Source organism: Protopterus annectens, chromosome 6.part0 (genome assembly GCF_019279795.1).
Source record: "Protopterus annectens isolate FY-2018-M chromosome 6.part0, PAN1.0, whole genome shotgun sequence".
Classification (NCBI taxonomy): Eukaryota; Metazoa; Chordata; order Ceratodontiformes; family Protopteridae; genus Protopterus; species Protopterus annectens.
This window is the reverse complement of record NC_056737.1, coordinates 999,497,491-999,511,095: the sequence shown is the minus strand read 5'-3', so window position 1 is coordinate 999,511,095 and position 13,605 is coordinate 999,497,491. Positions and strand designations below refer to the sequence as shown.

The 13,605-nt window shown below is 41.7% G+C and overlaps 1 protein-coding gene across 2 annotated transcripts in view; it reads left to right on the top strand.

Moving 5' to 3' along the window:
* The window catches only part of LOC122804648 (acetyl-coenzyme A synthetase 2-like, mitochondrial), an 874,305-nt gene that overhangs the window by 432,919 nt on the left and 427,781 nt on the right, over positions 1 to 13,605 (top strand). For both annotated transcript variants that reach the window (XM_044074629.1, XM_044074630.1), the window contains exon 6: positions 5,503 to 5,650. In XM_044074629.1, the coding sequence (XP_043930564.1) occupies positions 5,503 to 5,650 (148 nt within the window). The remainder of the gene's footprint in view (positions 1 to 5,502; positions 5,651 to 13,605) is intronic.

Here is a 13,605-nt window from a genome sequence, read left to right as displayed (position 1 = left end):
AGATTCCGCAGTTTCAAAGTTCTGAGCGTCGGTATTCAAAGCTTCGAGATTGTGATATCTCGATATTACGATGTGGCCCTTATGTGTGTGTGTGTGTGCCCATATGTGTGTGTGTGTGTGTGTGTGTGTGTGTGTGTATGCACAGATATGTTTATATGTCACAGAGATGAGATATTCACACACACACACACACACACACACACACACACACACACACCAAACAGTAGACCCCAAATAAAGGGTGTCAGAACAACATTATCTGGTGCAGTGCGCAGATTATATTTTTCTTTATCCTCATATTTGGCATATAAGAAGCTTATCTATACTCTTGTCATGTCATCAGAGCTATTAAAATTCCTCTAAACCTGACATATATATATTACTCACAAAAAACTAAAATTCACATTCATATACTGTACTTGCAAAAACTTACATCTCCAGAAACACCCTGACTACCCACCTAAAATAATACTCTAAACTCAAATCTACAATTAGTTAAAAATATAGAACACAGGCTGCATTCTTACCTCTCACCTGTACAGATTTTAGCAGAATGTCCAGATTTTTACCTCATATTTTTGAGTGTTTCTTATAAAATTGTGGTTTTCTGGCAAATCACTGGCAAATCATTGAGGGCTGAAGTAAAAAAATAATGGCAGACATTTGAGTTTCAGATTTCATATCCTTTAGAAAATTCATGATAATGCAAAACCTGTTATTCTATCAACTTTCTAAGCTTTTAAGAGCAATATTTAAAAGGTGTCCCTATTTTTAGGGCATTTGTCTCTCCATTATTTGTGGTTTTGTCCAGATTTCTTGCAATAAGTTTTTGAGAGGTATGGCCGCATTCCCTTTCACTTGTCATTGTAAAAAACACAGCATTTTACACTGCACACATAAAATACATATACAACCCTTCTTTCACCACAAAACACTGCCCACTTAAATTCACGCAATAGACATTGCAGTCATTCATTTTAGGACAATAAAAGCTAAAGAATAAATAAAATAAAATAAAATACACATTATAAGTAGTTAATCTACAAATGATATTATTGGCAAAAGGCAGAGTATTTTGTCACAACTAACTAAAATAAACTGAAACTAACGTATACAACTGAGAAACCCTAATTCAGCCCTCACTACAGAACTAAAATATATAAGAAAAATTTACTGAAAACCCAAAAAATTAGTGAAAATTCCTTCATACTAGTGTAGAAAACCATCTACAAAACACTTTGTAAAAACACACAGAAACTACATTAAGTCCTGATATGCAAAAACTTAAGTAATTAACTTAGATCTTTGAGGTCATTTGAAATATGTGGAGAGCTTGGTGATAAATACGTGATCTGGTAGTGTAGTATTAGAAAGCTGATTTATGACTTGTTATCACCACATTTCCTAAGGCCTAAACTTATGCTACTAGTTATCTCATGCATCACGCAATCAGAATAACGTGTAACTACTGACATTTGCTTTGTGTTAACATGTTTTGTGTGGAACTGTCTTTAAACCTGTAATTTGATATTTTCTATATTTAGAAGACAGCCTGAGTTGTTCTTAGTAGAACTACCTGAAAAGGATTTTGTACAACTTACGTAGCTAACAACTGACTAAATAAATAAAAAATAAATAACACTTCATGTGTTCAACAGCAACAGTGGTCCCACTCCACAAAGGTGGAGCCTCTACGGACCCTGGAAACTATCGCCCCATAAGCCTGACTAGCTTAGTCTGCAAGGCTATGGAGAGGATCATCATGGAGCTCATAAACAAAGACATTGGGGACCTACAGACACTAGATCCTACCCAGTTCGGCTTTGTCAAGGGCAGATCCTGCCTTTTGAACCTGGTTGACTTCTTCGAAACAGTCACCAAAGCCATAGATGAAGGGGAAGGTAGTCCACACAGCCTATCTGGACCTTGCAAAGGCATTTGACACAATACCCCACTCGGGCATCATAGATAAGCTATCCAGCTTAAATATAAACCCCTATGTCACAAGATGGGTCAAACTGGCTCAAAGACAGAACCCACAGAGTGAGAGTTGCTGGAGCCATGTCAGACTCGAAACCAGTCACAAGTGGCGTCCCACAGGGTTCTGTTCTGGGACCACTCTTGTTCGGTATATACTTTTCCGAGGTACAGGTAAACGTGGGAGGACTATGGCTCACCAAGCTGCAAACTGGGCCATAATCAACTCTCCAGCTGACACAAACATCCTTCAAAAAGGTCTCACAGAGACAGATAACTGGTGCCAGCGCCATGGTCTAAAGCTAAATGCCAAAAAATGTATAGTCATACCCTTTGGCAAAAACAATGTTCCCACAAATTACCACATAGGTGGAAACCCATTAAGTACAGAGAAAGTTATTGGGGACCTGGGGACCCAAGTTGATAGCAATCTCTCCTTTGAAAACTACATTGCCAAAGTGGTTAGAAAGACCTTCTACATAGCCCACCTCATCACAAAGGGTTTCACATCTAGATCAAGAGAGGTAATCGTGCCCCTTTATTCATCCCTCATCAGGCCCATCATAGAATACAATGCCCCGTTTGGGATGTACCTTACCCGACACCTGCAGCAATTAGAAAGACCCCAAAAGTATCTCACCAAGAGGATCAAGGGTCTCAAACAGATGCCATATGCTGCTCGGTTAAAAAAACTCCAGCTCTTCTCAGTTGCATACGCCTACTTGAGGCGATCTATGCCTGACATACAAAGCTATGTCAAATCCAGAATTAATGGACATGCTCCACCTCAGTAAATCTAAATCCCTTAGAGCCACATGCTCGAGGGACTTCAACCTCAGCACAGAAATAAATAGAACTTGCTGGAGGGACAGGTTCATTACCCAGAGGCTCCCTTCGCTCTGGAATAGAATTCCAGTTCATGTGAGGCAGAGCACCTCACTGAATCTCTTCAAGAAGAATTTCGATAGGTGGATGGGGGATCGTAGGTTTGTCCCAAGGATTACTCCCGTGTCACTATTAGACAGAGGCACAGTAAACTAAACCTTAAAGGGCACAGTATACTCAAATCAAGGGGTGGCGTAAGCCATACAGAATCGGGCTAGGCTTATAATTGCCTCAGGGCAGATAGCCTAGTATGAACCTATGAACCTATGTCTCTGTGATTTTTACTATACTTTATGACAGGGCAGCCCCCACCCTTTCCTTGCCATCCTTTCTGCCAATATCTGGGCTATGCCGCATATTAACTAGTCACTTTGCACTAACTTGATCAATTTAGCTACTGCTACACAAATATTTAAACAATCTTATATGTCACCCTTATGTATGTGTTTTGACTGGCATGTCACTAGAGTTAGCAGTTACAACTAAATCTGTCTCTGAAGTCCAGCATGAAGCTGTACTGTAGTAACAATAAACCCTCTGTTCCATCTCACTCAGAGCTTGCACGACCCTCTGTAGTCATTTTCCTAGGAGGAACATAACATGACAGTAAATGGCTGTTCCCTTGATGTGGCAAATTCAGAGAAAAGTGTTCATAGAAGTCAGATTTTAAGCACTTTGTTTTACCCATCTGGGCTCAAGAAAAGCAACAGCAGTGATGCTAAAGTGACTTATATTTATTTATTTAAGCACTTTAGGCACAGTTAATAGAAACATACTATTACACAAGTATATATGGAATAGTCAGTGTGTAGGACAGAGAATGGGAGTTAGTAATTTCATTTGTAAGGCACACCACTTAGTGTCTGTTTGCCATGGTGATCGTTTATATCTTCCCACGTGGTCATAATGATATCAATTGGCTAGCTATCTTCTCTGTACATCATTGCAGTATTCACTCATGGTCACGGTCCAGTGGATTTTATTTGCAGAATATATTAAAAGATAATGTCTGTCACTACTGGCATTTGCCTACCTGGACCTACAGGCAAATAATATACTTATTTATTTATCATGTGTCACCTGAATAACTGGACTGGGTCATGGATGCTTTTCAGCAAGGACCAAGGCCACAAAAGCAAGGGTAAATACAAACTATATATTGGTAGTTTAGCATAGCCAGTCAGCCAGCATGTTTTTGCTATGTGGTAGGAGACTGCAGTGGAGGGCGAACTTGTATACTTCAAGCAAACAATAGAACTCAGGACTAACCCCTGATCCTGGAGCTTTGCAGAAAATGCTCTTCCTAATGAGACACTTTGCTACCCTCTATTGTTGGAACATTAGTACTGTTCCTCCTCTGTTCTGCCTGGTCTATCCTGAAAACGTACTTGTCTGGGACACTTGAGAGGGATAATCAGTAATGTAAGGATAGAGCTATAATGTCTAAACAAAGTGACAGAGCAGCTTAGGACACAGTATCCATATGGACAACATGTTGAAAGTCCTGCATGCTTATTTTAATGTGGGTGAATTTTTAAACTGAATTTTATGTGCTTACAGTTTTCGATACATGCATGTTTTGAAGACTTCATGTAGCAATTTTCATATCAGCACTGTCATATTTTATTTTTATATTCAATCTCATTGTATGTCATTATTGTAATGGACTGACATCCCATCCAGGATTGGTTACCATCCTTCTAGGCACTACTTGCCAGACTAGGTTCTGGATCCAATACCTCCCTAAATAGGATAAAGCAAGTAACAAATATTAAATGAAGGAATGAAAAATGAAAGAATGAATGTTAATATTCTTATAGTATACCTTTGCTGTGTTGTTATGGTGTTCTTAATTTTGCTGTATATTACATGTTTTTGAATTTTCTCTATTTCTTGTTTTGCCAAATGAAAAAAGTCATGGCGAAAAATGTCTACCCTGACCACTTACCTTGTAAACAGATAATTAATAGATAAATCCTACAGCAGTCCTACATATAAATTAGAACATGCTCTCAGAAGAAAGGGGGTTAGACTGGGAAATGGACACATCTTTCATAACCATATATTCTATACAGGAAAAAATGTGAGAGGCAAGTCATTTGGAGAAAGAACCCCCCTTCAATCTATCAGGCAGGATGCAGTGATGTGAACTCAAGGCTGCCTTACTGCTGTATGGAAACTATTTCTGCATTTATCTTTTGGATTAGATGTGAAACTGAGGCCCCGTTTGCCTGAGTTGGTGGTACCTCAGGTGGATATTAATGATCATATGGGGCTTACCAAAAAGAGTAAGAGATATTCCCCCTAGTCAGTATGAAAATCACCTTGACTGTCCCTCGAAAAGAGACTATTGACCTCACTGTTTCCTTGTGAGCTGGACAATTATGTTCATGTTTTCTGTTACTGTTATGAAGAGCTTTTTAAAAATTGTCATGAACAGTTTTGCACAGTACAATATGAAGACAGTCCATCTTGTTTTTAATCTGAATAATGTCATTAATACTAGAGTTTATAGAAATGTCCAAATGTTTACTCTACAACTTATTTTGTATATGAAAGGCTGAATATTATTTTCTGTAGCTGACTGCTGCGAACCCTTTTGCTTATTTTTTTATTCAAATGCTTCTGTATTTCTTTCAGTATGTATTCGATTATCATGATGGAGATGTCTTTGGCTGTGTAGCTGACATTGGCTGGATTACTGGACACAGCTATGTGGTGTATGGTCCCCTTTGCAATGGAGCGACAACAGTTTTGTTTGAAAGCACACCTGTTTACCCAAACCCAGGTAAAGACAACATTTTTTTTCTGAAAATAATGCAGTTCATCTGGACAGCTTATTAAATGCAACACTCTCACTGGTATTTAAGCAGAGAGACTGTACTTCCGTGGAAGGCGTGGCAGCTTTATGCACTGTATGAAGATAAAGGCACTAATTACATATCAAAAGTGAGACAGGCTGTGCTTTGAGGTACATAAGTGAACAACACAGCAAATATGCAAGCAGTCCTATCCATGCAGGGAAACATGTACACAAAAGAACAAGGCAGAATCCACACACTACTTTGTACAAACTTTGTGAGAACCAAAAACATGAAGTCACAGATCACAGTATATCAGAATGAAGCAGTACATATAGGGGCTGTGGTGTGCATGGTATCACAACCCCTAAACAGGATGGCACATGGTGGTGCATAACGTTGTATAGCCATACAGTATTTGAGACTGCAGTGCTGTAGTGTCCATGTACATGAACATCTGTTAGATCAGCGGTCCCCAACCACTAGGCCGTGGAGCACTTGGTACCGGGCCGTCAGGTAAGTAAGTGAATGCCTGTATGAGTGTGTTTATGTGTCTGTCTGTGTGTGTGAGTGAATTCATGCATGAAAGCAAAATAATCTGTGTGTGTGTGTGTGTGTGTGTGTGTGTGTGTGTGCGTGTGATCATAAGAGTTAGACCGATGTGTGAATGAATGCAGGTATGAATGAGGAAGTGACTGTGTATGTGTGAGATCGGGAGAGTGAGAGCGATGTATGAATGAATGCATAAGTGGGTGTGTGGCGTGTGGGTGTGACAGACAGAGTGATGTGTGAATGAATGCAGGTATGAATGAGGAAGTGGGTGTGTGTGTGTGTGTGTGTGTTATGGACGAAAGGTACACAAATGTCATTGCTGCTGCTTCCAGCGATCTCTCTCCCCCCTCTCTCTGTCTCTCACACAGACACACACACACGCACACACACACCATACCTCTCAACCTCTTAGTAGTGCAAAAAATCTGGACAAAGCCTAACAGAATAGGGGGACAAATAGGGACAGATTTTAAATATTGCTCTTATAACTATAGAAAGTTGCTAGAATAACATGATTTGTCTTATCATGCATTTTTCTGAAGGATATGAAGTCTGAAATGCAAATGTATATCATTATTTAGTGACTTCAGTCCTCAGATCATCCCAGTGATTTGCCAGAAAAATCACAAAAATTATGAGGAACAAACCAAAACGCAGACGGAAAAATCTGGACATTCTGCGAAAATCTGTACAGCTGAGAGGTATGAATACCTCTCAGCCTCTTACTTGGATCAAGAAATCTGGACAAAGCTAAAAATAATGGGGGGACAAAGGCCCCAAATAGGGACCCTTTTATGTACTGCTCTTACAAACTTCGAAAGTTGATAGAAACACAGGTTTTGCATTAGCATGCATTTTCTGAAGGGTATGAAGTCTGAAACAACTGTCTGTCATTATTTTCTGACTTCAGCCTCAATGATCTGCCAGTGATTTGCCAGAAAACAACAATTTTATGAGAAAAAGACCAAAAATATGAGGCCAAAATCTGTACATTCTGTGAAAATCTGTACAGTTAATAGGTATGCTGGACAGAGCCTAATAATAGGGACAGATTTTAAATATTGCTCTTATAAACATAACATCAGTAAGGTTGCCATTAGGTTTACTTAATTCTCAACCATAGTAGATCAGTGTTATGTTCAGCACAATGTACACTTTTTTGGGGTAATTATTGCCAACTGTCTTTTTATTGTACTTTGGAGCTATTCTCCCCGGGTCTGGCCTCCTCATTAAACAAATGTCAAATAAATAAATAAGTAAATATCTGCTTTATTATGCGGGCCGTGAGATGGCCAGTCTGTGGAAAATTGTCTTACATTGATACCGTTAGTGCAAAAAAGTTTGGAGACCACTGTGTTAGATGCATATAAAAGGGGGAAAGGAGAGTGTGTGTAGGAAATTAGGGAAAAGGAGCAAGCAGAGGGCACAGAGAAGGACAACATGCAGCAGAATGGTTAAGCTGGGCAACATTTCTGATTAACATGCAATAGAAGGGGAGGGTAAGAAATAGAGAGAGAGACAAACAAAGGGCAGATAAATGGTGACAGAGAGGGTTGAACAACACACAGGATACGGGGCATGATATAAGAAGAATGGATTACACCATATTGGGGGGTAGGGTAGAGTACAAATAACAGCATGCTACCATGAGATATAGAGTTACCACCTATCCGTTTTTTTTCAGACTATCCAGAAATCAAACTGATTGTCCTGTAGTCAAGAAAACGCTGTACAAACTCTGGTATCCTGTTTCAAAAAGAAATAGACTATCAAAGTTTGTGAAATTGGTAGATTTAATATGCTTTTTACATAAAAGCATAGTAAATCACCAGAAAAAAAAAAGCATCACAAATGGAGAAAGAGGGCTTTCTCTCTCACCTAATGTGATGATGATGTCACAAAATGGGCATAAAGTGGGTCGGGAGGGAAAGGAGATGGGTGTGGTTATAGGAGGTGCAAAGGGTCGGGGCTTGGTCCAATTTTGGCCCCAAAGAAAGGTGGCGACCCTGTTGACATAAGAATGGATTATACAATGCTCAGGGGGTAAGGCGGAGAACGAGTAACAACATGCTACCGTGTCATAAGAAGAATGGATTACATTAATGTTGGGGGATAGGGTGGAGTACAAGCTACAGTGTGCTGCTGTGACATAAGAAGAATGGACTACACCATGTTGGGGGGGTAAGATGAACTACAAATAACAGCATGTTGCCATGATATAAGAAGAATGGATTACACCATATTGGGGGGTGGTAAGCTGACGTACAAGTAACAGCATATTGCCTGCTGCTTCAATCCAGAGGAACATTACTGTGATTCCTCACTAGGAGATGGATCAGGGTTGCCAGTGCTGTGGACTAATCCCTCCTCTGTGGCCTAATGACAGGGTACAGCTAGTTGAGAAACTCTGCAGTCTGCTCCAGGAGGCATTCCATCTGGGTCACATGCCAACACTGCAGGCTCTACCATCTTTTTCAGCTGTAACTGGACCATGTTGAGCAATGATGTTGGATTTTCTGCTGGAGAGGAGTGGGAACCCCCTCTTCAGATGCACTTCTAGTCTCATTACCCTTATTCTTCACAGTTGCGACTCAAAAAGAGCAGGGAACAGAACTGTGCATGTCTTTATTTTACTCCTGCCACAGTTGTCCATTGATTGGGCGTTACATATGAGCACAAACATGCCCACCATAAGGTTCCTGGACTTTGTTAATACAAATGCTCTGGAACAGATAGTCTGCACCTCCACAAAGGGCTTTGAATGTCCTAGACTTAGTATTCACCAACAAAAGAGTCTCTGCACCACCCCCTCTGTGTCGACCTCTCTGGTAAGGTCTGATCATAAATCAGTCTCATTTAAAGTAATGATCATACCTGACACCCCTAAGGGCAAAAAGGATGAAAAAATTCTCCAAAGCAAATTATAGCCTAAGTGATGACATAAATAGTTTCAAACACCCTGCTATCACTGTCATCACTGTCTCCTATACAGAGGTGTACACAAATGCCCTATATAAACATCTATACAAATATACAGACTCGGCTGTACCTGAACTGATCAAAACAAAGTCCTCACAAAAAAAAAAACATCCTGGTGGACATCAAGCATAAATAGGTAATACAACATGAGGAAGAAACTAATGTCTAAGAACAAGAGGGAACTGAGTCAGCAGAGAAAGGACACCCTACACAGCTTGCACAAGCAAATTAGATATCTTACAAAGTCCTCTAAAGCCAATTATGAAGCTAAACTAGCATCCCTAGCTAACGATTATTACAAGGCATTGTTTAGCTACATCAGAAATATAAAATGGAAGGCCCAGCTTTGTGCCAAACTAGTAGTGGATGGTACCACTCATACTGACCCTGAGGACATCGCCAACCTGCTAGCAGACAGATTTGGTACAAACTTCACCCCCCCCCCATGTCCCCACCAGACATACCCCAAAGCATACCTGTCACCAGTTCTCCACCTAGTATCTCCAAAAAGCAGGTCATAACTGCACTCTCCATGGCCAAAAACACAGTGTCTATGAGACCAGATAACATCCCAGGCTGCCTACTAAATGATCTAAAACAGGACCTAGCGGAACCACTTGGCACGTTCTTCAACCACATCCTAAGTACTGGCTTTGTCCCAGCAGAGTGGAAAACAGCAACAATAATTCTCTTGTACAAAGGGGTCCATCAACAGACTCTGGGAACTATAGACCCATCAGCCTAACCAACTTTATCTGCAAGACCTGGGAGAGAAACATCACAGAGCATCATATTCAAAAACACACAGGTGACCTTCAAACTCTTGACCCAACCCAGTTTGGCTTCGTTAAGGGTAGATAATGCTTATTAAATCTGATGGACTTCTTCAAGAATGTTACCAAAGACCTGGATGGAGGCAAAAGAGTACATACAGTGTATCTTGACTTAGCCAAGGCTTTTGACACAATCCCCCAATCAGGCATCTTTGAGAAACTTATCCAGCTGGGAATTAACCCATATGTCACTAGATGGGTAGCCAACTGGCTCACCATCAGAATGCATACAGTCAAAGGTAGGGATTCCACCTCTACCAGCAGACAGGTTACCAGTGGTGTACTACAAGGATCTGTGCTGGGCCCCTTACTATTTGGAATCTATTTCTCGGAAGTACAGGCAAAAATAGATGGCCTGTGGCTTACCAAGTTTGCTGATGACTGCAAACTGGGTGCAGTCATTGAGGCCCCAATAATGTTGACATACTACAAAAAGGGCTTACATAGACAAATGATTGGTGACAAAGCCATGGACTTAAACTAAATGCAAAAATATGCATTATCATCCCTTTCGGCAAAGGGGAAGTCCCTGCAAATTACAATATTAACAGTACCCCCTTAGCTCAAACCCTGTGGTGAGATATTTGGGAACACAGGTTGATAGCAACCTTAACTTTGATCACCATGTGTCCACAGTGATAAGGAAGGCCTTCTATGTGCACATCTCATAAGTAAGGGCATTGCATCCAGAGCTAGGGTTGTTGTAGCTCCCCTGTACTCATCCCTCATCAGACCACTAATAGAGTACAATGCTCCCTTCTGTATGTACCTCACCAGATACCTGCAGCAGCTGGAAAGACCTCAGAGGTTTCTCACCAAGGAAATTCAGGGGCTTTAACAGATAAGCTACATGGACAGCCTGAAGGCCCTGTCACTCAACTCTGTATCTTATAGGATGCTGAGAGGTGACTTGCGCCTGGCCTACAGAGCAGTCTCAGACCCTGCCCTAATGGAAATACTTCACATCCGTAAGTCAAATGGGGCAAGATTTGCTTGATCTACAAATCATTACCTAGCCTGTGACATTAAAAGGACATGCTGGAGAGACAGATATGTCTCCCAGAGATTCCATTCCTCTGGAACAAACTCCCAATTCACGTAAAACAGAGCTCGTCAATAACCCGATTTAAGCGTAACTTAGACAACTGGATGGGAGACTGTAAATTTACCCCGGGGTGTCACCTGTTTCCCTCTTGGATAAGGGCAGTCAGTGCTGATCTTAGACTCGTACTGCAAATATAGACCATACAACTTGGTCAATAAGGGAACAAGAGTATAGCATGGCTAGGCTTATAAAGGCCCTAGGGCCAATTGCCTAGTAACCTCCTATGAACCTATGAACGTATCACCCAGAACTACAGAGAAAAGACACTATGGGAAATTAGTCATGAGTGAATCTGTTCTGCCAATGAACTGAATACATTTCAAACACAACTTAGCATTAGTAAGTAAAACTAACCCTAGCTGGCTGCTGATCTGTCCTGTCTCTTGTGATAGGTGACACAGTTAATGCCTCACTCTGTTCTTGCTGAAACAGAAAGAGTAAAATCAGCCAACTGTGGCAGGAGTAAAATAAAGATGCTATAACAAAGACAACCCCTAGAATTCATTACACTCTGTGCAAGAATAGTGCTATTCCTTCATGGAGCAGATTGTGGCCATGTAGAGCAGCAGCGCGCCTTGCATATTAATGAAGACAAGCTGCTGTATGTTCTACATGGACATGATCCGTGTACAAGCGCAGGGGGCATGTCTGTGCAGTGCAAGGACACTAAACATGCCCCCTGCACTCAGAAAGTGCCATACGGCACTTTCTAAGCTGTACTAGCATAATATCAGAGCATAGCTCTAATATTCATAGGTTCATAGGTTCATACTAGGCAATCTGCCCTAGGGCATTTATAAGCCTAGCCAGAATGTGTTTGGCTTTCGCCACCCATTTTAAATTTATTTTGCTATGCCCTTTTTCGAGGTTAGTATACTGTGCCTCTGTCTAACAGTGACACAGAAGTGATACCCGGGGTAAACCTACGATCTCCCATCCACTCATCAAGATTCCTCTTGAAGAGAGTCAGTGAGGTACTCTGCCTAACCTGGACTGGGATTTTATTCCAGCGTGAAGGGAGCCTCTGGGCTATGAATCTGTCCCTACAGCATGTCCTATTTATTTCAGTTCTGAGGTTCAAGTCTCTCGAGCACGTAGCTCGATGGGATTTGGATTTTCTGAGGTGCAGCATGTCCATTAATTCTGGGTTGGACATGGCTTTATACATCAGGCAGAGATCGCCTCTGAACAGGTGGTATGCCACTGAGTAGAGCTGGAGTTTCTTTAACCGGGCAGCATATGGCATCTGTTTGAGCCCTTTGATCCTCTTGGTGAGGTACTTTTGGGGTCTTTCCAGTTGCTGCAGGTGTCTGGTAAGGTACATCCCAAAAGGGGCATTGTACTCAATTATGGGCCTGATGAGGGATGAGTAAAGAGGCACGATGACCTCCCTGATCTAGATGTGAATCCCTTCATGATTAAGTGGGCTATATAAAATGTTTTTCTAACCACTTTGGCCACGTGGTTGTCAAATGAGAGATTTCTATCAACTTGGGTCCCCAGGTCCCTAATTACTTCTTCTGTACTTAATGGATTACCACCTATGTGGTAATTTGTGGGCACTTTGTTTTGCCAAAGGGATGACTATACACTTTTGGCATTTAGCTTGAGGCCATGGCTCTGGCACCAGTTGTCTGTTTCTATGAGGCCCTTTTGGAGGATGCTTGTGTCGGCTGGAGAGTCAATTATGGCACCCAGTTTGCAGTCATCTGCAAACTTGGTCAGCCACAGTCCTTCCGTGTTGGCCTGTACCTCCGAGAAATATATACCGAACAAGAGAGGTCCCAGGACTGAGCCTTGTGGGACACCACTTGTAACTGGTTTGGAGTCTGACATGGCTCCAGCAATTCTAACCATGTGGGTTCTGTCCTTGAGCCAGTTTGCAATCCATCTAGTGACATAGGGGTTTATATTTAAGCTGGTGAGCTTATCTATAATGCCCAAGTGGGGTATTGTATCGAAGGCTTTTGCGAGGTCCAGGTAGGCTGTGTGGACCACCTTCCCCTCGTCAATCGCCTTGGTGACTGTTTCAAAGAAATCAACCAGGTTTAAGAGGCAGGATCTGCCCTTAACAAAGCCAAACTGGGTGGGATCCAGTGTCTGTAGGTCCCCAATATCTTTATTTATGAGGTCCATGATGATCCTTTCCATAGCTTTGCAGACCAAGCTAGTCAGGCTTATGGGGCAATAGTTTCCAGGATCCGTTGAGGCACCACCTTTATGGAGAGGGACCACTGTTGCTGTACGCCATTCTTTGGGCACATATCCTGTAGTAAGGCTGAGATTGAACAGTAGTTTTATGTTTGGGTTTAGCTCTTCTTGGAGTTCATGTAGGGCGCAGCCGGGACACCGTCTGGTCCCATTGATGCTGTGTTTTTGCTTTGGAGAGGGCGGCTCTTACCTGAGCATCTGAGATGTCAGGGGGGCAGCACTCTGCTGGGATAGATATTTGCCCTTTTGGTGGTGAGGGGGG